The sequence below is a fragment of the Haliotis rubra genome, unplaced genomic scaffold, assembly GCF_003918875.1.
Source record: "Haliotis rubra isolate DU_JTF1 unplaced genomic scaffold, ASM391887v1 Scf120, whole genome shotgun sequence".
NCBI lineage: Eukaryota > Metazoa > Mollusca > Gastropoda > Lepetellida > Haliotidae > Haliotis > Haliotis rubra.
This window is the reverse complement of record NW_025765115.1, coordinates 5,274-29,638: the sequence shown is the minus strand read 5'-3', so window position 1 is coordinate 29,638 and position 24,365 is coordinate 5,274. Positions and strand designations below refer to the sequence as shown.

Sequence of the window (24,365 nt, the reverse complement as noted above, 5' to 3'; positions counted from 1 at the left end):
GTTTTCGCATTTGCGACCGTATCCATTGCCGTAATATGATTAGCTGCCTTAGGTCATGTGTCTGATTTTGACCAATCACTTCACCCTGATAGCAGACTGTATTTAAAAGCGCCATTAGAAACCAATCTTTATCCACAAAATCGCTTCTTACAACTGATTGATATCACACTGTGTCCAAGCGGACTTCCTGCTCAGTCCTAATTATATAGCAATGTTTTTACATGTAACTACCTTATCGGGCCGACACTTTGGTCCAAATCCAAATAATGAGAGTCCGAGATACAGAACTTTTTATTATGACAACAAAGAAGGATTACGCCGGACCGCGGAGTTCAGTCCTGTTTATACAGCAACCGAGAAAGACAGAGTCCGAGCTTTGACAGAGTGCACTGTACGCGCTTTGCGTGGGGATGCATTTGATGGGTTTTACTAAATCGCCAAATCGACCTAAGTTGCAGCGGGAAGTGTACAAAACTAGGTCGCCAGCTAATCAAATTGGCCAACACAGCACTGAATGAATTTCGTTTCTTTAAAATTTATTTGTACTCGTTTCTTTTAAAAATTATTCTTTACCAAGATAAAACATCAGATAGTGACATCTTGATGATAGACGCTTGGGTTTCCTCTCTCATTTTCGCGACGCATTTGTTGGGTCATTTTATTAACTCAATCTGATTATGATTGACGATCTAGTTTTGTACAATTTCCCGCACAGCAACTCGGTCTTTGGCGCATTTAATAAAACCTATCATCAATGCATCCCCACGAAAGTTTATGTACAGTGCACTCTGTCAAACTCGGACTCTGTCTTTCTCGGATTGCTGTATAAACAGGACTGAACTCACGGGTCCCTCGACGTAATCCTTCTTGTTGTCATAATAAAAAGTTCTTGTATCTCGGACTCTCATTATTTCGGATTTCGACCAAAGTGTCAGCTCCGATAAGGTAGTTACATGTAAAAACATTGCTATATAATTCGGACTGAGCAGGAAGTCCGCTTTGGACACAGTGTGATATCAATCAGTTGTAAGAAGCTTATTTTATTGGATAAAGATTGGTTTCTAATGACGCTTTTCGCCACAGTCTGCTATCAGGGTCGCGGATTGGTCAAAATCAGACACATGACCTAAGGCAGCCAATCATATTACGTAACGGATACCGCCCTCGTAAAACTAAAACTTTAGATTTAGACAAAAGTTCTGGGTAAAATACGCTATTCTGAACATATTAAGTAAGGAATTGCTACCATCAATGAAATGAAGCTGAACGATTCTGGACTTATCGCGGCATAGGCTATGACCTCCAGCCAAAATGCTTCATGTATATATTTTCGCATTGAACATCGTGGTCCGAAATGAAGATTGATGCGCGAGAGTCAGATGTCACTTGTCAGTGACTTGACTTACATTACATGATCGCATCAAACAGATGGAAATAGTAATTTTATATGCACGCTTGACAACTTTTATGAATGTTGTTTGATTTCATTCATTAGTTTATTCAATTTATTTCATGAATTTTGCTTTCTTGATTAATGTTATTGTGGACCCGCCGTCAAGCTAGGTGTCCGAGAATCGCGATGTTTTCAATAACATTGCGAAAAATAGTTTATAAATTTTAATTCTGCTGATAATAGGGAGATAACTCCATTAAAAATCTGTGTACTTGGGACTACTGTATAATTCAGACTTTTAAGTCGGTCCCAAGTTGGTCCCTAATTAGACAGAGTGCACTGTATATGCCTCCTACATACATCGGAGATATGGACAAAAGCTTTGATACTTGTGAGACCCTTTAAAATAATGATATAGTAATTGACGCAGCGTAATTGTCCGGGTTTCTCATCATGTCACCGTGATTTCTGTGATGAACCTTTATGTATTATATAGTAGGGGGTGTTGATACTAAACCGCCTAGTTTATCGATTTTCTGACCCGCAGTGGGGCCTGTGGGTGATGCTAGGTCCAGTCCATTAGCCATCCAATATTTTATCTCTGAGTCCTAAAATATGATACCGCCATTGTCCTCTGTATCATGTCCACTGGCATAAGATCGCTGACCATCCTTGTTGGGATTCTGCGCGGGCGCATCTACGCGGCGATCTATGCGGGGATGAGCATGTTGAACTACGCAGTAGTTCTAAGAGGCGCATCTGCAATCTAGTCGATCGGGATTGCCTTCCTGGCAATGTATTCCAGGAAGACTGCCGTGGACGATCTTGTTGTTGACGCCCTGAAGATAATTCAGATGACCTTCACAGCAGGTGAGAGATTTTGTTGAGGGTCTGAGTCCCAAACGCCTCCCTCGACCTTCTAGGTGGTGTAGGTTTCTTTCTCTGCTAAGTGGGTACCCCAAGCAGAAGGTTCTTCATTAGCCTCATCATCTGATGACGATCTCATTGTTCTTGAAGAGCATGCCGCCCCAAGCGCCAAGTAGGTTTGCTGACGCCATGTAGCGTGATCTGCTCTTAGTCCTAGAGCTAGATTCTCTGGTGGGCCTCCCCTAGATGTATCATCAGTGTGGGGTCTTTCATGCAGGTCTGATCCTCTCTGGAGGTTGATGACTTGAGCATGAGAGCCGCCTGGCTGTCCATCATGCGAGGTTCTTTCCCTGCCGGGCTTCTCCATCATCTCCATCATCTGTTGAGAGAATTGCTGCATAAAGGCCCTCCCCGGGTTGAATGTCTGCACCATTGTAGAGATGTCGATCTGAGATGGTAGCGACATGGTCCAGGGATCGCTGTGCCTCATGGATCTCTGCTGTCAGTGTAGAAGGTAACTCGGACTGGCGTGATAGGGCTGCTGGACGCTACCGCTGCTGAGGCCTGCTTCCTTTTCTATGCTGTATCTCTGGGATGATCAACAGCAGCTCATCATAAAGTCCTCTCTTCCATCGGACGATTTCAGGCCGAAAAGGTCCTCAGAATCTGCTAAGAACTCCCCGTGAGAGCTGCTTGAAGTCTTAGGGGTGTAAGATTTCTTCTGCGCTGAAGATGGCCTCTTCTTCTTCGTGATGGGTTAAGGAGTTGTCCGGCTGTAGAAGACCTTTTTCTTCATGTAATGGCAGACATCATCCCACTTCCATCTTCAGAGGACGCTTCGCAGGTCACTGGATGGAATATGTCGCCTGCCAACGATAGACAGCTCTTGAGGGACTCAGCCGGTTTATCCATGACTTGCAAAAGTCGCCTGGATTTATCCTTAGCAGCACTAAGTACAGAGAAATAATAATTATTAAATTGAATTTGTGTTAATTGCTGACATAAGTTACAGCTGAGAGCTGGAAGTACATATTTTTGTGCAACTGGGGCACAGTAAATGCTGGTCTGCAGCAGATAACCTAAACCTACAACTAAAACAGGTTTTCATGAAATGTAAACAACTGAACAATCACGTAAAACCGTGGAATAAACAGTCAAATTACGTAATAAATTTCAAACCATATTGTAGAAGGATACTCCTGAAACCTTATAAAGGTAACTTATAGGGAAATAACTAATTAATCAAAGGATATAGTGCCGTATTGGAGACACAGGCGCCTCCCAACCGGCCCACTAGGGAAAGAAGGAGAGAGTGAAGCATGGGAAGACGGGTGGCTCGCTTTTCCCCGCCAAAACCAGAGGGAGACAACCCGTGGTGAGTAGTGATTTTACGCCTGATTTTTGGAAGGGAGCTTCAAAAAGGAGATACAAGTGTTCCACTAACGCTCGAAAGGAAGGAGACAAGCAATAATACATGAGTCAGGATAAGGAAAACTAATAAATTTGTATCTGGGTCTAACCATCAAATGGCATCGCCTATGGATCATGCTTGATATGTGTACCAAGTTTGATGAAGCTAGCATGTATAGTTTAGGAGATCTGCTCCTGACAAGATGACATCCTCATAGTCGCAGCTTAAGTCATGTTTCCATGGAAACAGCAAAAAATACGGACACACAGACGATATGCTTTTTATACCCCCACAACTTTGTTGTTATGGGGTAATAATGCAAGTTTATTCTCCGATATTTACAGCTTTGGTCCACATTATTCACAGCAATCACTATCATATTGATGTCATTTTCTTACCCCATGAAAAACTGTTGACAAAAGTTTACCCCGTGATAAGCTGACCCCCATGTACAGATTCTGGTTTTTTTTTGGTCCTCAAAATTTCGGGCTTAACTACAGCAATATACTGTACATCAATTACATACCCTGGCCATTTTCCACACTATCTTCCTCAGATGCCAGATCTGTTTGAGTACATGCCTCCGCCATTGTTTAAAGAATCTGTAAAATACAAACATTTACATGACATAAAATCGCCAAATATAGATCTGTTAAGAATCAGCCTGTACAAAAACCTCTGTTTTCATTTCAATCAGGATGATTTTTACTGACAATTGCATGTTTTCAACCATCAAGTATAACATGTGACATACAAGAGGTCAGGGTTCACCCACCTGAGTACATAACAATCAGGTGAAGGATTTGCTAGGGTTTCAAACTAGGTTCCTGTGACAAGAAGCTAAGGCAAAATGTTAAAAGTTTGGAAATGTTTTTAAACTATATTAACACCTACATTTTCTTAAACAAACATCCTTAGACTTAAATTCAAACATACTTCAAAATTACACTCAACATCAAAGAGCCAAACTATGAATGTAATGCCTTTATCTCAATAATGGTTCGGTTACCACCTTTACAGAGAAGTAGCTAGGTTGCAAACTAAGGGCATGTTCTTAACTACCAAATTTGAGAATTATTACTTCAAATTGTCTGAAGAGCTGTGTATCAGCCTCCAGGAATCCTACAAGGACTAAGCATGTTAGGCACTGTGTCAGTGTTTGCTGTATGTAAGTATCAAAACAAAGAAAGGCCAAGGAGTGCAATTTCAAATATTTGAATGAGAACGGCTTTCATTTTTTATCGAATCAACAATTTTCTGCAGTAGTATTTCCAGTTAACGCTTTTACAAGGACTCAAGGTCTGAACACTTGGGTATGTTGTCCATTCATAGTCTGGATGGAAAATGAAAACAAACATTATCCACCAAGAATACTTCTCTACATACATAAGTTCGTGATACATTATATTTCTAATGATACAGGAACATATAATGAAGCATATATTTTCCACTACTAGTCCACACTGTGTCCGGTATAGTGCTTACCAAAATATCATGATTTAGATGAATATAACAGTCTATCAATGCCCTAATTGCAGTCTATGTGATTCCTATTGTGAAATACATGTATGTTTGTGTCATGTATGTTTTGTGTCTACTAGTACTACTAGCCCCAACTTGTGTCTTTTCATTTCCTGGGCGGCGTGTGTACATATGGTTTGGCATGAAATGCATGTGGACCCGCTTTTTGTAAATATCTCTTCATCCAATGATCCAATCGATCTCAAACTGTGCAAGTGGATGTTTTGTCAGACAACCTAATCACATTGTAAATCACCGAATGTTATGCATTTGTATGAAAGAATCTGTCTATGTAACTGTCAACAAAATAAACAGCAGAATGCAGACTGCTTGCAGAGGGAGGGAGCCAATGACCTGTAACAGCGGCAGTGGTGGGTCATAAAGGTCAACGTTCGTCAATGTAGGTCAGCTATGCACGTGACAGGTATGAAGAGGTGTCACAGGTCGTCAATAGGTAAGGTGGGTGCCAACTGTTAACCATCCTACAGAGTTTGTTTCTCTGAGTTGTTCAACATTAACCACAAAACCCATTTGTGAGAATTATTCTGTAGGTTAAAATCTTTAAATTTGTAATGTTAATGTCATATTTTGTTTATGCAGTACCTAAGTGGAAATGCATTTAAAGAACACAGAAAGTATATTTACACTAAATCATTAATCGGACCACCTATGGTTAGAACTCAACAACTGTTAAAGCCCCGCTCCTCGACACAAGCACACACAATCATGCACACTCATTGAAGAAAAGATAGAATGAAGACAAAAGTGTTATGTTTTGATGTCGCTTCACATTCCAAATTAAACAATGCATTTCTAATAACTTTAAGCATATAGATAGTTAGTATTTATATTTTCATGATAATTTTATGTGAAAAGAGTGTTTCATGTTACACTATAAGTTGTTGGAATTAGTCAGTGCTGTCATTGTTAAAAGAAGTCATATTTCTCTGAGCATATCTGGCTGGATACTATTATTATCTGTAAACATAATAATAGAATTAAACTTCATCAAGTTCACTCCATTCTTCCACAGAGGAATCATCAGGGTCCAGACGAATGACAACTGGATTAACTGTTTGCTCCTTCAAGCCATCTTTGAGCCAGTACTCTTTCTCCACCTTCTTGACATGTTCAACACATGCATGCCAGCGTGCAATGTCAATGTCACATATAGCAGTGTTGACAATGTGCTTGACATCATTCAACTTGAATGATTGATTTTTCCGGGCAACTGTACTTTTAAGGTCTCCCCAAATAAGTTTGATTGGGTTGAGATCACAGTGGTACGGTGGTAATCTCAAGACCGTATGGCTGTGTTGGCGTAGCATGTTGTCAATGTTATATCTGGGTGTAGGTTTGTTAGGTTTAATCAAAGAGTACAACTGTGGTTTAGTGGCCTTAATTGAAAATTGTATATTGTTATTTGTTAGCCATTGCTGCATATCTGACTTCTTTGTATTGAGGTTGGGCACCTATTGTTTGGATCTCGAACACTGTGATAGGCAGCATTGTCCATGACAACAAGACTTTTGTAAGGCAGAGCTGGCAACAATTGTTCCTCAACATACTGTGTAAAACCGCTGAGTTCATTTCTGTATGATAGTCCCTACCATATGTGCTCTTTGACCGAAATACCAGATCACACCCAGGTAGGAATCCACGTGGGGAACCAGCATGAAGAACTCCATTAACCGCTCACCTTTGCCTGTTGGTATTTTCCTACTATCACTGGGATCAATGGGTAGCCTCTGTCTGACAGCAGTATGGTTTGCATTGACCCAGGTCTCATCCAGATATATAGGTTCGAACTCCATCCTCTCTTGCCTGCTTAATTTCTCTCAGATAGTTACACCTTATTTTCGCAATATCAGATCTCTCACACATTACAAGTTTCTGGTTTGCTACCTTCTTGTACTTGTATCCAAATTTGAGCAGTAGTTTGTTAACCCCTGGATGCCACAGGGACATATATGTCCTTCCCCTTCAACCCTCAATTTCAAGTCCAATAACAATCAAAATATCCCACGCACACAAATACACTTCACAATTTCAATTCATGGAAATGTCCTGTTTCTTGATACCATCCACTACTATTTTAGACAAAGCTCAAGTGCTGAAAATGACCTTTCAAAATAGGCTTCATAAAAAATGTCGCCATTTTTGACACAGTACGAAATCGCGATTCACAGCGTTATTTGCTGTATGTTTTGAAATGTGAAAATCGGATAATTACTGGGAGTATTGAATTTCAAAAATAACATATTAATGAACACTGATATCACTTTTACATGAAATCGCTAATGATAATTCTGAAACGCTGTCGATGAATCTAGAATCGGTTGGGATGTTTTCAAAAATACACTTACACGAACGCCGTGAGAGCTTTTCTCGCCATATTGATAGTGTTTACAAAATCACGCTTCGCGAAGGCCGGTATTGAGACGCTTCTATTACATCACGTGATATTTCATATTCAGCTTCAAAAATGCATCACTGAATTCCCATACATTTTAGAATCAAATTGCAACTGGTCTTTGTCACCAATACCAACTGTCCAGATAAAATGAGACGAAACATATTGGTGTGAAAACGAACGCTGTGCTCTCCAAAGACTGGCGCTTGGTTCTAAATGTAAACAAAGACAAATTCCGATTTTACACTGCGTAGCATTTTCTGAAATTTTCCAACATTCATCCGCCTATTCATTGCTTGCAATGGCTCAATACCTTTGGAATATGCATGGAAAGAGTATCGTGAGTAAGAAATAGGAAATTATAAATAGATACAATGCAATGATTTGATAATTCATAAGAAATTGTCAAAGTTTCCGCAGCTGTGACGCCATGACTGACGAAAAATCACGCAGAACGACAAGTGTAATTATCAGCATTTCTGGCTTCTTCTCTTACTTACAGTGAAAACGATAAAAACATATAACAATACACAGATAGTCAGAATCATTCTGATTACTTACATGTCATATTTATGTACAAACGATCACTGAATCAATGGAAGGGTCCTCGCGAAAATCCTGTGTATCCTTGTCAGCAAAGCCAGCCATTTTGTAAGAAATAGGTCATCGGTAGTGATGTCATACGCCAACATTGTTGTACATATTAGGCAATTTCTTTGAGGTGAAGGTCGGTTGAACAAGAGTAAACACAATCGCCAAATCCTTCCGATTACCCTGTCAGTATTATGATGTATATTTTGATGGATAGTTCAGATACTTTTTCATGAAACTGACTTCAGTATCTACATTTAGCCTTGTCCAATATCATATCATACGCATATAGGGTTTACGTGTTTTATTCTTTGAAAATTTTTGATTGTTTGAATAATATTTACATAAGAAATTGACACATTTAGTGCAGTACATTATATTCTAAACCTTTACACAAGTGTTAGAAGATCAAACGTGAGCCATAACTGCAATTACTTTAGTTCCTATGATGTACAATATTCAATGCATTTGAACTAATATTGCAGTTTCACATGAACAGGTTAATGAACGGGCGATTTGATTAAACCTTATAAGTAAAACTGATAATATTTAATGAAAATGATTTATGTATGTTATGAAATGTATATGCACACACATTTAAAGGAATTGTCTTGTTCTTTGCACATTTCTGTGTCGCTTTATAGAGAAAACAATGATGTATATTGATTGGCCAGGTGCGCCGCTTGTCGGAAACGCTTTATGATTCACTATCATTGTTTTCGATAATATAATCAATTCATATTCGATTTAAAAATATTGTGATGACAGGATATCAAACTCTAACTATATTTATACGAAAATTGTTTAAAAATATATAAACCATGTCATGTCTTAATTTAGACAAATCTTACATCCATATTCTAATATATAGTAATGCATTTAGATCCATATATAAAAAGCTATCTTTTGCATCTTCCATTGCATACTTATGAAGAGAAATAGCTACATAATCATAAATAAATAAAATTCTTATCCTAAACAAAATATTCGGGTGTTGTGAAATGTTATTTTTCATTTACGCTAAATTGATGCCAAACAGGTGCTGTTGCTCATGATAAGATACACAGTCAAACTGTCTAATTGTTGATATATTCAGGACACTATTTAAATGGAAAAACAGTCATTTTATGTTTTGTCTAAAGAGTGTTAATTCTGACAAAGAAGCCAAGACCTTTCACACAATTAATGGAAATTAGGTGAGATATATACTAATCAGCATACCAATGTCGCTCTTTTTCCGACGCCGCAAAATGCACAAAACAAGCAATGACGCCAACTAAAATGTTGTATTATTTTCAGCAATTTCATTACATTTGAAGATATGGCTAGTACTCTTGTAATAACGATGCAAAATTAGTCAAAATACATCTACACAAACAGGAGAATATGGGAATCTAAGAACTAACTTATATATCGGATAGGGCCATCCAAATCGCTATTACGCGGCTTTCACATGTAGTACGCTGTCATCTTTTCTTATAAATTGTGAAACTACCAAAGCGTGATCCGCCTTTTATTGGGGAACTTTGAATTGGAATAGTTTGGTTCACCGTGAACAAAAATAACGAAAAATATAGCGCCCCGTATCCACAACAAATACTCTCCATGTGATCTGAGTTACATTGACCTAGTATTAAGCATAACGGAGTTATGTCCCCTTATCATTATATCGCGGTATGACCTCTCTGTCGCCGCTTTGACGCCATAGAAGAAAATCCATTTTGACATTTATTGCGAAGTCATTTTAATGTTGAGCGATAATGATATGCATAAGCACATAAATCCAATTCATATACACTTATGTCGCTCAGATATCAGGCTGTATTTTCTTCGCCACACTTTCCGTGAAGATGCCAAAATAAAATATTCAGTAGCACAGTGCTTTTATTGGTGCGCGAGATAAAAGCTGAGAAATTTACTGTTTTTAACGATAACAAAAATTTGACAACATTTAGCAAGGTCTATTTCTCAAACCGCCGAGGTAGTTGCACTTATATTTATACCAACGGATTGGAAATTTAATATTCTACATTTCTGTGTAATTTTATAGCCGTACGTTGATCCAGGACCACGCGAGCGCAATTCTCGCACAACGTTCACTTTTCAAAAAGTATGAAAATGTGCGCCTGAAAAAAAACTCGGCATCAAGGGGGTTAAACATTTAGCATCATCTGAATAAGCTTTCATGATGACAGCTAGAAGTAGTCAATGTGAATGATCCAAACGGTCTATCACTGTGCAGTGCACAGGTAACTATCATGAACTGCAAGTGCATTGACCCTTATGACCCACCACTGTCGCTGTTACAGGTCATTGGCTCCTCTAGTGAATTATTTTGTGGTCTAATAAACTTTCAGGCATAGCTAGCCTGTCTGGCTAACCAAGTTTGAAAACTATTTTGCACACTGAATACCAGTTACACACGATAATGCAGCTCCTGGGAGGAAGCTAATTTCACACAAGACAACACAGCGTACAGTGTTTCTTAAAGCTTTTTCAAATTACATTACACCTTGTGTTGTCATAAAGGCAATTTTCACTCATCACTAAAATACACTTGAAAGATCAAAAGAGGCTTCAGACAACAAATGATGAAGAGGTGCTTAGACTCACGTTTGCCATATTCATGTTACCTGGCACTAGAAAAAAAACAACAGCATTGTCCACACAATACAAATAAACATGACAAACTCAGCTGCACAAGTGAAAGCCAGGAGTCAACTGTATCCTAGTATTCATGATATTAATTATTGTTTCTAAACAAAAATCACTACAATTCCTGATAATAAAAAATATAATAAAACAATAGTTTGCATGGCTTATAATATTGATGACTTGCGTGGGAAATAGATCATGTGTGTACATGTGCATGTTACATGGTGTGGGTTGAAGATGTGAAAATCAATCATTTGTTGTGATACTTCATGTATCATGTATTAGAGCAAACATGTACAAGATATAACACCACAACAACACTGTGCATATACTAAAAAAGTCAAACCTGTCAATCTAAAATTATTCATATGGGCACAACAATATGACAATGGTAAGTTTGTAAACGCACGGAAAAGACCTTGCACATACCCTACTGAATGGTAGCTCATCATTCATAACATAAACAACCTCCAGTTAAGACAAAGCAATTTAAACGATAAGCATAATGTTAGTAATGTTCAAATGCCATCATAACTCAATCAAAATTTCTAGGTAAATATCCTGATATTGAATCACACCTTACAGCGAATTTAATGCTCTTAGAATTTCCCAACCCTAACCGGGCCCCTTATGATAACGAAACCAGCGGGTTCGCTCGCTCATTGTCTGCACTGGAATAGAACGTGGGACACACACACTAAATACAACTCCACACATTTCAAACATCCGGTATCTCGGCACTTGGTAGCTAAAACAACTACAATATAGGCTGGATCGGACATAATGCCTTACTGAACGCCATCTGTATCGATTTGGAGACGTCTCGGCGAAATGGGAAGTCACCAGATGGTTGTTTTGGTTCGGGGTCACCAGAAAATTGTTCGTTAGCATGGAAACTACTTGATCAAACGCATCCAAACTCACCTTAAATGTCGGTGTAAGTCCTTTAGTTAGTCAAGACATATGAATGAAGGTAATGTGAAATCACAGAACCCCAATATGGGTCTTGAGAATCGAGCAAAGTCTACACCCAGACCCGTCGAGACAATGTCTGCTGAACCATCTAGGTCACACTGCGCGTGCGTGAAAATCGATTGGGTGTTGGATCGGCTTTGCTGCGAAAGCGGATCGCATGTGTAGAGGTGTTTGGCTGGAAGCCCACATATATTTACACACTATACACATGGGTTTGAGAATGAAATGTTTCAGATAATGTGACACTATAAGTATCCCAATTCTGGGTCGTTATGCACCACACGCCATATCAGTAGTACTGTTCCTGAGCGATGCTGGCCTCCTGCTCCTGAGCAAATAGTTCTTCTGTCGCATTAATTATGCAATTGTACTGTATATTTAATAATATATAAAATATACTCATAAATAATTATGGTCTACATGCGATCCTCACTGTTCATACAGAACATGTAAGTATGCCTATACATAGGTATACCTCTATCATTTAAATTTATCTCAATAAAAAAGGTTCCATGTATAAAAATGTATACTAACGAATGTCCTTATATATAACACGACGTTAAGAATATTGTTATTGTACTACCAGTGTTGAACAAATAGAATACAAAATACCTTTTTCAGAGACGTAAACTGCTTCTGACAAGAGAAATTCATCACAACAAATTAATTATTCGTTATAAGATGAACGCTCGTTATAATGCCAAGTTAATCCTCTTTCACTACATTTGAAAAGAAACAAGGATGTTTTTATTTTCACATAGAAAACTCGTCTTTCACATTTCATCCGTTCCTTGGTCTGTATAATGTTGTTTCCTTTTTCTTTTTGTGTGTTTTCTCTGAGTAAATCCCAGCTTCGTCCAGGTGATATTTATACACATTTATCAATATTTTTATTACGATCAAACCTCATGCAAAAATATTTTACCTCATTCAATGCACCTACTATCAACATCTCTTAATGACGCTATTTAATTATGTTCACGTATGTATGTGTTACTATTCACGTTCGTATACGGCCTCTATACACCTGCAATGCTTACCCTCCCCATCGCATTTCATACCCAAGCTCCCGCCACCTTTAAGTCATACCATTGTTTGATTATATTATTGTATATATCAATAATAAAATATTCCTAAACTATCGAATACATTATTTTCATTGCCTCTGTTCAGCCCCTCCCCAAGTTCCTCTCCAAGAAACTCATACAATATTGTATGGTTGTATATTGTTGTCCATTACAGTGATTAAAACAGTGTTAATCTATCGTCAATATCGTTATTTGTGGTCTTTCTGTTCTCGATACATATTTTAATTATATGATACTACAGCCAATACCTTCCGCGTTTACCCTTTCGAAGAGTGTGTCTATATCACCCACCGTCGACACGCACTTCCAGGGCCTCAAGAGTCTGGGCTGATCCGTTCACCATCAATAATATGTGAAAACTATTTCACCTCCCGACAAGCTCTCACATTTGCCTAGGGTCAAATACAACATATCGGGAACCGTTTAGCTTAGTGTGCGCATTCTAGGAAAGACCGCCCACAGTTTTATTTTCGCACTGGCAAACCCTTAAACCATTGAGCAGTTTGAGCCTATTTCTGCCGTGGGAAGTGCGTCACGAGCGCGACAGGGGGCTTGGCTACAAGGGAGGTAACTACAATCAAGCGCGGCTTCCCGTTAACGACTGCTGGAGTGGGAAGGGGTTTAGCGCTGCTGACGGGAATTTTCCACTCATATCACCGCGGGAGACGCCAGGAATTGGCTCCTCTTCTGACAAATGATTCGATCCGTCTCCATGGAAATGAGACAGACAAAGAGAGTTTGGGGTTATATTCAGTCTTAGCCAGAGGCAATGTTGAGAAGGGCAATGTAGGTATAATAAATTGTCATGGTCATACAATTCATCGACCAGAGATTTTATGCATGGGCTCAGCACGTGTGTATCAATTATCTAAGGAGTTAGGTAGTTTAATGTTTATTACGCCATGTTTCGTCGGTTGCATGGTTCCTTGTTGGCGACTGGCTACAAATAAATTATTCATATATGTATATGTTTATATCACAAATCGATTGTTCATTAGGTACAATTGTTTTTAAATATCATAAAATACTCATTAGGATATCGCATATAGCTGGATACTGATATCACGTGAGAGATGGCTTACACTGTCACATGTCGATGTAATGTGACACACAATTAACCAGTAGGTCACGTGAGAGATGACTTACACCATCACATGTCGATCACGTCACGTGAGAGATGACTTACACTGTCACATGTCGATGTAATGTGACACACAATTAACCAGGTCACGTGAGAGATGGCTTACACTGTCACATGTCGATGTAATGTGACACACAATTAACCAGGTCACGTGAGAGATGGCTTACACTATCGCACGTCAATGTAATATGACACACAATTCACCAGGTCACGTGAGAGATGGCTTACACTGTCGCCCGTCCATGTAATATGACACACAATGGCCAGGTCACGTGAGAGATGACTTACACTGTCACATGTCGATGTAATGTGACACACAATTAACCAGGTCACGTGAGAGATGGCTTACACTATCGCCCAACCATGTTATATGACACACAATTAACCAGGTCTCGTGAGAGATGAAGCTTACACTGTCGCCCGTCCATGTAATATGACACACAATGGCCATGTCACGTGAGAGATGACTTACACTGTCACATGTCGATGTAATGTAACACACAATTAACCAGGTCACGTGAGAGATGGCTTACACTGCCATCTGTCGATGTAAGATGACACACAATTAACCAGTTCTCGTTAGAGATGGCTTACACTATCGCCCGTCCATGTAATATGACACACAATTAACCAGGTCACGTGAGGGATGGCTTACACTGTCACATGTCGACGTAATGTGACACACAATGGCCAGGTCACGTGAGAGATGGCTTGCACTGTCGCCCGTCCATGTAATATGACACACAATTAACCAGGTCACGTGAGAGATGGCTTACACTATCGCCCGTCCATTTAATATGACACACAATTAACCAGGTCACGTGAGAGATGGCTTACACTGTCGCCCGTCCATGTAATATGACACACAATGGCCAGGTCACGTGAGAGATGCCTTACACTGTAACATGTTGATGTAATGTGACACACAATTAACCAGGTCACGTGAGAGATGGCTAACACTTTCGCCCGTCCATTTAATATGACACACAATTAACCAGGTCACGTGAGAGATGGCTTACACTGTCGCCCGTCCATGTAATATGACACACAATGGCCAGCTGGTCACGTGAGAGATGACTTACACTGTCACATGTCGATGTAATGTAACACACAATTAACCAGGTCACGTGAGAGATGACTTACATTGTCACATGTCGATGTAATTAGACACACAATTAACCAGGTCACGTGAGAGATGGCTTACACTATCGCCCGTCCATGTAATATGACACACAATTAACCAGGTCACGTGAGAGATGGCTTACACTGTCGCGGTCCATGTAATATGACACACAATGGCCATGTCACGGGAGAGATGGCTTACACTGTCACATGTCCATGTAATGTAACACACAATTAACCAGGTCACGTGAGAGATGGCTTACACTGTCACATGTCGATGTAATGTGACACACAATTAACCAGGTCACGTGAGAGATGGCTTACACTATCGCCCGTCCATGTTATATGACACACAATTAACCAGGTCACGTGAGAGATGGCTTACACTGTCGCCCGTCCATGTAATATGACACACAATGGCCAGGTCACGTGAGAGATGGCTTACACTGTAACATGTCGATGTAAGATGACACACAATTAACCAGGTCACGTGAGGGATGGCTTACACTGCCATCTGTCGATGTAAGATGACACACAATTAACCAGGTCTCGTGAGAGATGGCTTACACTGTCGCACGTCCATGTAATATGACACACAATTAACCAGGTCACATGAGAGATGGCTTACACTGTCGCCCGTCCATGTTATATGACACACAATGGCCAGGTCAGAGCGGGTGGGTGTGCACTCAAGTGTAACGGCTGGTTCATTTGCAGATGCCCTCACGGCTCATTGTGTGTGTGTATATATAGAGATGTTGGGTTTCTAAATACATGCTCATTTTTGTGTATAACATTTTGCAATCAACAGACATCATAACATGTTATGTGTTCAAGTATCACACCTGCCTGTCTGCGTAATTACATAATGTGACAGAGACCGAACTCGGGCCATAAATCAATGCACTTTGTTTATGGTGTATAGCCTGATTGGTGTTAAGTTCAAATTGCATGTGGTCAGTGATCGCAGTTGTGTATTGAATGTTGTCATTAGCAGACAGGCAGGCAGACACACATGTGTCAATAAAACAAGGCATTGAGTTTTGTCTGTGACAACGACATATCTATATCACAGTTAGAAATTCTGTCAACGCTAAATAATGACATTGCTTTCAAGTATCGAACTGAGAAAGTGACTCGGTAAGAAGAACGTGTGGTGAAATAGACAAATGAAATAATATAAACAGTAAATTTACTGTCATAACATATAAAAAGCTCGCGCCTGTGAGATATCAACAAAACATTAGAAAAATAGCTCACACCAAAGCCTTCACCTAGTATTCACCGGACAACCCGCTTCCAAGTTGCGCGAACCTATTTCACTGCGCACGTGCTATGAGCGCAGCCCAGCTGTTGGAACCACTTGAATTCCCCCCAAACGCTGGGGGAAAATTAGTGAATCGTTTGAACTACGATTTCGCACGGGTTTTTTTCATCGCGTTATTTTTCAACTTTATAAGTTGAATTTGCATTTTTGATGATTTGTTTCGGTAAGTCCATACCGAAAGGTATCAGAATCTGCAAAGTTGTGTTTTACGTTGCATGTGACCTTTAAGCTGGTTTTATAGTGCAAGCTCACTGAGATACCATGCCGCAGTTAAGCATGAATACCCAACTCAGACACATTATATACTGACACCGAGCCGACCAGTTGTACCCATTAATGCCTAGTACAGACAGGGGGCCAACAAGTACCATATTTTAACGTCTTTTGCTATGCCGCGGCCGGGGATCGAACTCCGCGACCTTCCGCTCTCCGGGCGGACGCTCTAACCACTGCACCACCGAGGCGGTCTAACAGTGTTAGCTTATTGTTAGGTGTTCATACACAATAAGGCCGAACAGAACAGAAGTTTATTAACTGAAAGATATGAACAAACCAAAATGAGGAGATTATTATAAGTGAACGCATGCAAAATAGACATAAATTGTTCTGTACAGAACAAAACATGTGGCGACAGAATGGGACAGTTCCTTCGGTGTTGATATGAAAATACGCTGAAATAACTTCTTTAGAAACGGGGCGGTGGAGTAGCCTAGGGTTAAAGCCTTGGCTGGTCACGCCGAAGACCCGGATACGATTCCCCACGTGGGCACGATGTGCGAAGCCCAATTCTGGTGTCCCCGCCGTGATATTGCTGGAATATTGCTAAAAGCGGCGTAAAACTAAACTCAGCCAGTCAGTCAGTCAGTCTCTTAGAAAACGAATGGTACAGCGGTTTGAAAATTCGTTAACTGAAAACACAAAGTCAAACACATGATGACATTCATCTACAGTGTGAGTGAATGGACATAGATCATACATTTGTTCTCATGAGTGGCAAAATGAACACATGGCATCAAATTCATTGACATCCACACACACGTTGTCTACTCACATTTGGTCCAATGTGGTCTGTATGGCATGATATATATATTGCTGATACATATACAAGAACTTTAGGATCAGATATTTATTTTACATTGATTGGTTCTCTGGAACAGAAGGGGTTGAATAATGTTTATGATAACAATACTTACTCTCAGTTAAATCAATATGAAAACAACAACACTCAGATCAAGTTCCCACTTTGATTTCGACTTGCCAGATGGGATGTGAAGAAGAGAGGAGACAGCACCTGTGTGTGAACCTATAACAGCCGATACGTCATGTGTCCCAAACCAGACAAACTAGTTTGATAGCATCAGCAAACATCTATGCCGTTGGTGTACAAAACCCCACGGCCAACCACCACCACCACCATCATCATCATCATCATCATCTTTTCATCGACTACTGCCACAGACATGGGGTACTGGCCTTTCAGACACACTATGCTGTACTCCAACCACTGGAGGCTGGTTTACTATGGAGAGCCAAGCTTATAGGCCATTTGCCATTTTCTGGGGTTTTATTTTTCATTTTTAAATATTGTAAAGTTTTGTTGTTGCTGCTGTTACGTCGGTAGTTGCTCACCACTGTAGCCCTCTCATCTGATTCTATTACATTTACCGGTTGTCTTAGGCGTGACAGTTTGCTAGACCAGAAAAATATGAACGTGGGTTGAATCTCGTCCAGCCATTTTATGTATTCTCTTTATCAGAACCCTTCCCTGGCCGTGGGTTTCGCTGCTGTGCACGTAGTAAACATCTGTATAACTCCTCCCATATTAATCTTACTGAAGCCAGCCTCCCTCTCAATGAGGGTAAGGGCGGTGGGTTAGCTTAGTGGTTAAAGCGTTCGCCGAAGACCCAGGTTCGTATCCCCACATGAGTACAATGTGTGAAGCCTATTTCTGGTGTTCTCCCACAAACACAAACACACACACACACACACACACACACACACACACACGAGGTGATATTGCTGGAATCTTGCTAAAATCAGCGTAAAACCAAACTCACTCACTCACTCACTCACTCTCTCACTCAATGACGGGTAAACATTAACTAAACTGCGGTGTTTCTTTAGTTTCAGTTTCGGCCTTTCCGCAGACCTGGTGCCAGGTGTGGGATGATTGTGTTAGTCCTGGAGCGATTCCGCTGCTTTAAGATTTGCAAGTTCCCGTAGTCTACATCTGAATGTACCACAAAGACAATGCAATATTTACCTGAAACGCCTTTGTAGATTTGGCATTTTGTAACCTTACGTTGCATGTATCAATTATTAGAATGGAAAGGCGGAAGCTTTCATTATTTATAACACAATCAAGTTTTATATGAAAACTAAATCTTTGCTCAAATATCTGTTACACCTTAAGGGATTTCAAACATAAATCAGTTGCAGTTATTACTATAATGAAAGTAGACGCTTACGGAGTCTTTGTACGTCATGGCGTATGTTTTCTTCTAAAGACTTTTCTTGCATCGACTTGAAGTATATCCGGTAGCTGAAAATGGTAAAAGTACATCGTTTTCACCAATGACGTCAGTCATTGTACATTGTACATTGTTACATCAGCAGAGACTATGAGAGCATGCGTCTATGCTCGATCGAGAGTAGCTATTCACCTTCCATCCCGTTTCTTCACCAAACACGTCCCGTCCTTTTTCCGGTTGTACTCTTGGTGAATCTTAACCTGCATGTCGTCCTGGTACAGCCTCCATTGATATCCGTCATGCCATCTCCACACGGTCGGACGGGAGTCCTCCTCCTCTTCCAGGCCTGGACTTCCTGACCCTGAAACAGTCACCTCTATCTCTATCTGCTGGGTAGATTCATTCCCATGTATGGGTCTGTCTTGACGTCTTTGTCAAGTTCAATACCTTTATAGTGATTTGTATTATTTTGATAAATTTAGTTCATTGCAGAATACAAGTATTAATTATATCACATTGTTTAGTTGTTTGAAACGTTCACGTCAAGTTCTTCTACTGACTGATGTCGGATTCACTTCTCGCTAACTTGGTAATCAGTGTGCGAAATAGGCCTGCTGGTCCGTGGCTAGTATAAATCCAGTCGGACCAGTAAATCTTCACAGTCACTGGCCCGACTGGCTAATGAATTTTCATAGGGTCATTTTTATAAATATATCACTCTCTCCGATTTGTTAAGTTAAAATACACTTTTAAATTGATTGTGGCCTGATAAAAAAATTCACCATTTCAGTAGCTAAATGATGAAACCCATGTGTACATTCAAATTTCGGGCCAGAGAATTATTTTGTGGGCTAGTAACTTTCAGGCATAGCTAGTCCTACTGGCTAGCACAATTTGGAAACTATTTCGCACAACTGTTGGTAATCAACACGTAACAATGTACATGTAGAATACTTACATGTGTCCTTCGTGTACTTACACACGTCCTTTCGTTTGACTTTCAGTAATGAGACACTATATGAATACACGTATAGAATACTTAATATGTCAGAATTGATCCTCATCAACCCATGCCTGTCGTAAGAGGCGACTAACGGGATCGGGTGGTCAGGTTCGCTGACTTGGTTGACACAAATCATCGTATTCCAGTTGCCTAGATCGATGCTCTTGCTGTTCATCACTTGATTGTCTGGTCTAGATTCGATTATTTACAGACGGTCGCCATATAGTTAGAATATTGTCGAATGCGGCGTAAAACTACACTCACTCACTAACTCACTCACTCATTTACATATGTACTTCGGTTCAACCTTCAGTAAGGAGACACTGTGTGGGCACTTAGACACCGATAGACACATACATGTGTCCTGGGGTTTAGTCTTCAGTTATGTAGCACCATGCATGCAATTGTGAAACAAACACATACCTCTGTCCTGGGGTCTAGTCTTCAGTTATGTAGCACCATACCGGCAAGTGTGAAACAAACACATACCTCTGTCCTGGGGTCTAGTCTTCAGTTATGTAGCACCATACCGGCAAGTGTGAAACAAACACATACCTGTGTCCTGGCATCTAGTCTTCAGTTATGTAGCACCATACCAGCAAGTGTGAAACAAACACATACCTGTGTCCTGGCATCTAGTCTTCAGTTATGTAGCACCATACCGGCAAGTGTGAAACAAACACATACATGTGTCCTGGCATCTAGTCTTCAGCTATGTAGCACCATGCGTGTAAGTGTGAAACGAACACATACCTCTGTCCTGGGGTCTAGTCTTCAGTTATGTAGCACCATACCGGCAAGTTTGAAACAAACACATACCTGTGTCCTGGTCTAGTCTTCAGTTATGTAGCACCATACCGGCAAGTGTGAAACAAACACATACCTCTGTCCTGGGGTCTAGTCTTCAGTTATGTAGCACCATACCGGCAAGTGTGAAACAAACACATACCTGTGTCCTGGGGTCTAGTCTTCAGTTATGTAGCACTATACCGGCAAGTGTGAAACAAACACATACCTGTGTCCTGGGGTGTTTCCTAGGATCCAATGTTTTACTTTACTAAGGTGACATGGGCGGTGGGGTAGTCTAGTGATAAAAGCGTCCGCTCGTCACGCTGAAGACCCGGGTTCGATTCCCCACATGGGTACAATGTGTGAAGCCCATTTCTGGTGTCCCCCGCGGTGATATTGCTGGAATATTGCTAAAAGCGGCGTAAAACTAAACTCACTCACTTAATAAGGTGACACTATGTATACTCGTATGAAACATACCTGTATCTTGGGGTCGTCCAGGGAACCTCAACTCTCCACCTGTATGTTTCTTGTGGACGAGCGGCTCGCTGAAACACAGATACCATAGTGATACACGCTTGTGGTGTATTGGTGAACATTCGAAGAGTGTGTGTGCGTGCGTGCGTGCGTGCGTGAGTGAGTGCGCTTGTGTGTTATCAGATGAATAAGTAGATGAGGGACTGACACAGGCTGGCATGCATGTGTCTGAAAAGCACGTGCTCGTGTTAATATGGGATTACACGAGGTCTATCTGGAGAGAGGGGCTCGGTTGTCCAAGACAATTATGTTCTGAAATTACAGAAGTCGAACAAATTTCTCATTGCTGAAAACATGCCCTCATCAATATTAGAAAGCATTCTGTTTCTATAGAATATGTGAAAATCAAGTGTTACATTGTTTTCTTGATTTTGGAAAACAATGTTGCTTTTAGTACTTACCATATCTCCAGCTCGTAGACTCCATCCAGTCCAAACTTGTGGGTTTTGATGTTGCCGTTACTCCACCGTACCTGATGTCAAAGTGAAATACAAATGCCTAAAATGTTGTGTCCACAGCTAGACCTTTCTCCTTTACATTGTTAAATGAGTTTGTTCATAGGGTCGGTGATTAAAAACGTTTTCACCTATATAAATGAGTTATGAATAGAACTGTCGGTAAGGTGAAACTATATGTAAGATTTGGAGGATCCTGTTTATATTTTTATTATTGAACCTATTTGTTTTGGTTCTTTCTTGCGCGAAAATTAAGATAAAGACATGCGATCACTTCGATTTTTAATCTTGATTTTGGTCGACCTATGCAATCGGCTTATATACTCATTGGAAAGATTTTTCTTTCAAAAGTACTTATATATAACAAGAGATTGTTTTAACACAATGAAAGCACTATGTCCGTAGGTCTTGTACTCCGTTACTATAACCATTAAAATGTATACACGCATTTACTTGTCAGTGGTTTGCAGCTGAACTGTTTACTTTGCTTTCAACTTCTTCAAGTCTATTTCATCGCAATCATATACACATGCCAATAATGGTTGTCACCCCTTCAATTTTTGTAATTGGAGAGGGTGTGAGGTGTGTGTAGGCGGATCCAGGAATTTTGAGAGGGGGGCGGTCAGGTGGTTCGAAACACCCCTTTCCCACATTGGCTCCGCCAACGCAAAAAAAATCTTCAATGTGGTCTTAAGTCATTTTCAAAGGGGATGGTCGAACCCCTGAAACACACAAACCCCAAACCCACCCCACCCCCACCCCCGCCATTGCATTGGTCCCTCTCTGCATGAAAATGATAATGTCCCTCGAATGCATGGTGCAAAGTAAACATGAAGCCAAAGATAATTCTCACCTTCACTTCCTGATCACCCCTTTGTTCTGATGACGACGCCAGTGTTACCCTCTCCCGCCTGTCATTGTTCTTGGACTCCCAGCAGTGACCTGGCATCCAAGCACAACCAAATCTATAGTCCATACTCACTTATCGACTAAACCGTTAATATCGTATCTAGTGGGGCTTTTGTAACTAGGAGAGAGAGTGCCCAAGAGCAAGAGAGAGAGAGAGAGAGTGAGAGAGAGAGCGAGAGAGAGAGAGAGGGAGAGAGAGAGAGGGAGAGGGAGATAACACATGGTCTCATTCTTATTTCCTACTTAAAGGAACTTTTATAACATGGTTTGTTGGTTTGCACGTGGAATCTAAGTATACCCCAATTACGTGTCGGGGGCATGTAGGTTTGCAACCTTTCGATATGTATTTATCGATGCTCCAAGAGAGCAAACTGATTTACCGGGACAGATATGCTTTTTAGTATTTTGTATTAAGTTGACAATGTTTACTTCAGGCAGTAGATGTCCTCGCAACAGTCCAATACGATTTACAATGAATCATGCAGAAAGAATCAGACGGTATTAAAACAGACATTATGAATCAGACAGTATAAAACAGACATTATGAATCAGACAGTATGAATCAGACAGTATAAAACAGACAGTATGTAACAGACATGTGTTGACCTCGTTTAACTCTGACCCCAAGTTGGGGGAACTGTTCAGACTCCGGGACGCGAGGACGTCCGTCATCTAGAACGACGTCAAAGACACCATTTAAATCGTAGCGCTGCCGATTGGTGTCGCCACTGTCCCAGAGGACCCACACTCCAGTCTGAAACAATGGAACAGGATCATGATCACCATTGTTTCCTTTATCTATAAGGATCACATGCATTCCACCACAAAATACACGTCCTATCATCAGTATAGCATATGTATACCACGTAGGACTTGACTACATGTTGTGTAAGAATTGCTCTACTCTTTAATTCTTGCATTTCTGAACACCAATAATTCACTTTATCATCAAAAAGTATTCCAGAAATAAGACGAATCGGCATGAGTTAAGTCATATTGTTATGTTGCCATGGTTTCATTCCGGTGTGCGGTAAAATTACAGCGTTTTACAAAAGCTTAAGAGCGGGAGCTAAATGTAGTGGCTGTGATCAGAATATGGCGAATACTGGCTCCAGTTCAATAATGGCGTCAGAGCATCCTTAAAAGTGAACTCATCTTTATATTAAACTGTTAGAGAAAAATTGACAGATCGTATATATACTGAGGGAACAAATAAGGGAACACAACTTCAGGGTGTTCCGTTATTTATTCTCATATTTCCTCCCACAGCGCTATTCAAAGCTGGTGATTAAAACTGGAAATTATTAAAGAAACGCTGGAAATTTCCGGTGTTCCTCTATTTGTTTCTCTCAGTATATTTGTGTTTAGGTGACCAACAGCATCCCTGCCAAAACTTACTTTCGTTCTCATCGTGGTTGATGATGGTGCCCACATCCTGCGAGCGCTGATCCTCCCCCGCCAGTCTTTGGTTCTGATTACTCTGCTACCAAGTGGGTGCAAGCTCAGGGTTCTCGTACACGTTGTCAAAGTCGTCAGGCTTCGTGTCTCCCTCCTCACTGGCGATCTTGTCACGCACAGCGGCTACGATCTCATCCTGTCAAACAGTTTATTGTATAACGCCGCACTCAGCAATATTCCAGTTATATGACGGCCGTCTGTAAATAATCGAGTCTGGACCAGACAATCCAGTGATCACC

The 24,365-nt window shown here is 40.5% G+C and overlaps 1 protein-coding gene and 1 long non-coding RNA gene across 2 annotated transcripts; both read right to left on the bottom strand.

The window, feature by feature from the left end:
* Positions 1 to 18,482: 18,482 nt before the first annotated feature.
* Positions 18,483 to 20,547, bottom strand: LOC124263588. The gene is made up of 4 exons (XM_046698243.1): positions 20,534 to 20,547; positions 19,168 to 19,404; positions 18,973 to 19,046; positions 18,483 to 18,734 (listed from the first exon to the last, which is right to left on the bottom strand). The coding sequence occupies exons 1-4, from the start codon at positions 20,545 to 20,547 to the stop codon at positions 18,631 to 18,633; spliced, it is 429 nt and encodes a 142-aa protein (XP_046554199.1). The 3' UTR covers positions 18,483 to 18,630.
* A 669-nt stretch (positions 20,548 to 21,216) lies between these two features.
* LOC124263686 lies at positions 21,217 to 22,634 on the bottom strand. The gene is made up of 3 exons (XR_006894911.1): positions 22,613 to 22,634; positions 21,706 to 21,776; positions 21,217 to 21,315 (listed from the first exon to the last, which is right to left on the bottom strand). It is a non-coding gene; the product is annotated as an uncharacterized LOC124263686 (long non-coding RNA).
* Between the last annotated feature and the right edge of the window lie 1,731 nt (positions 22,635 to 24,365).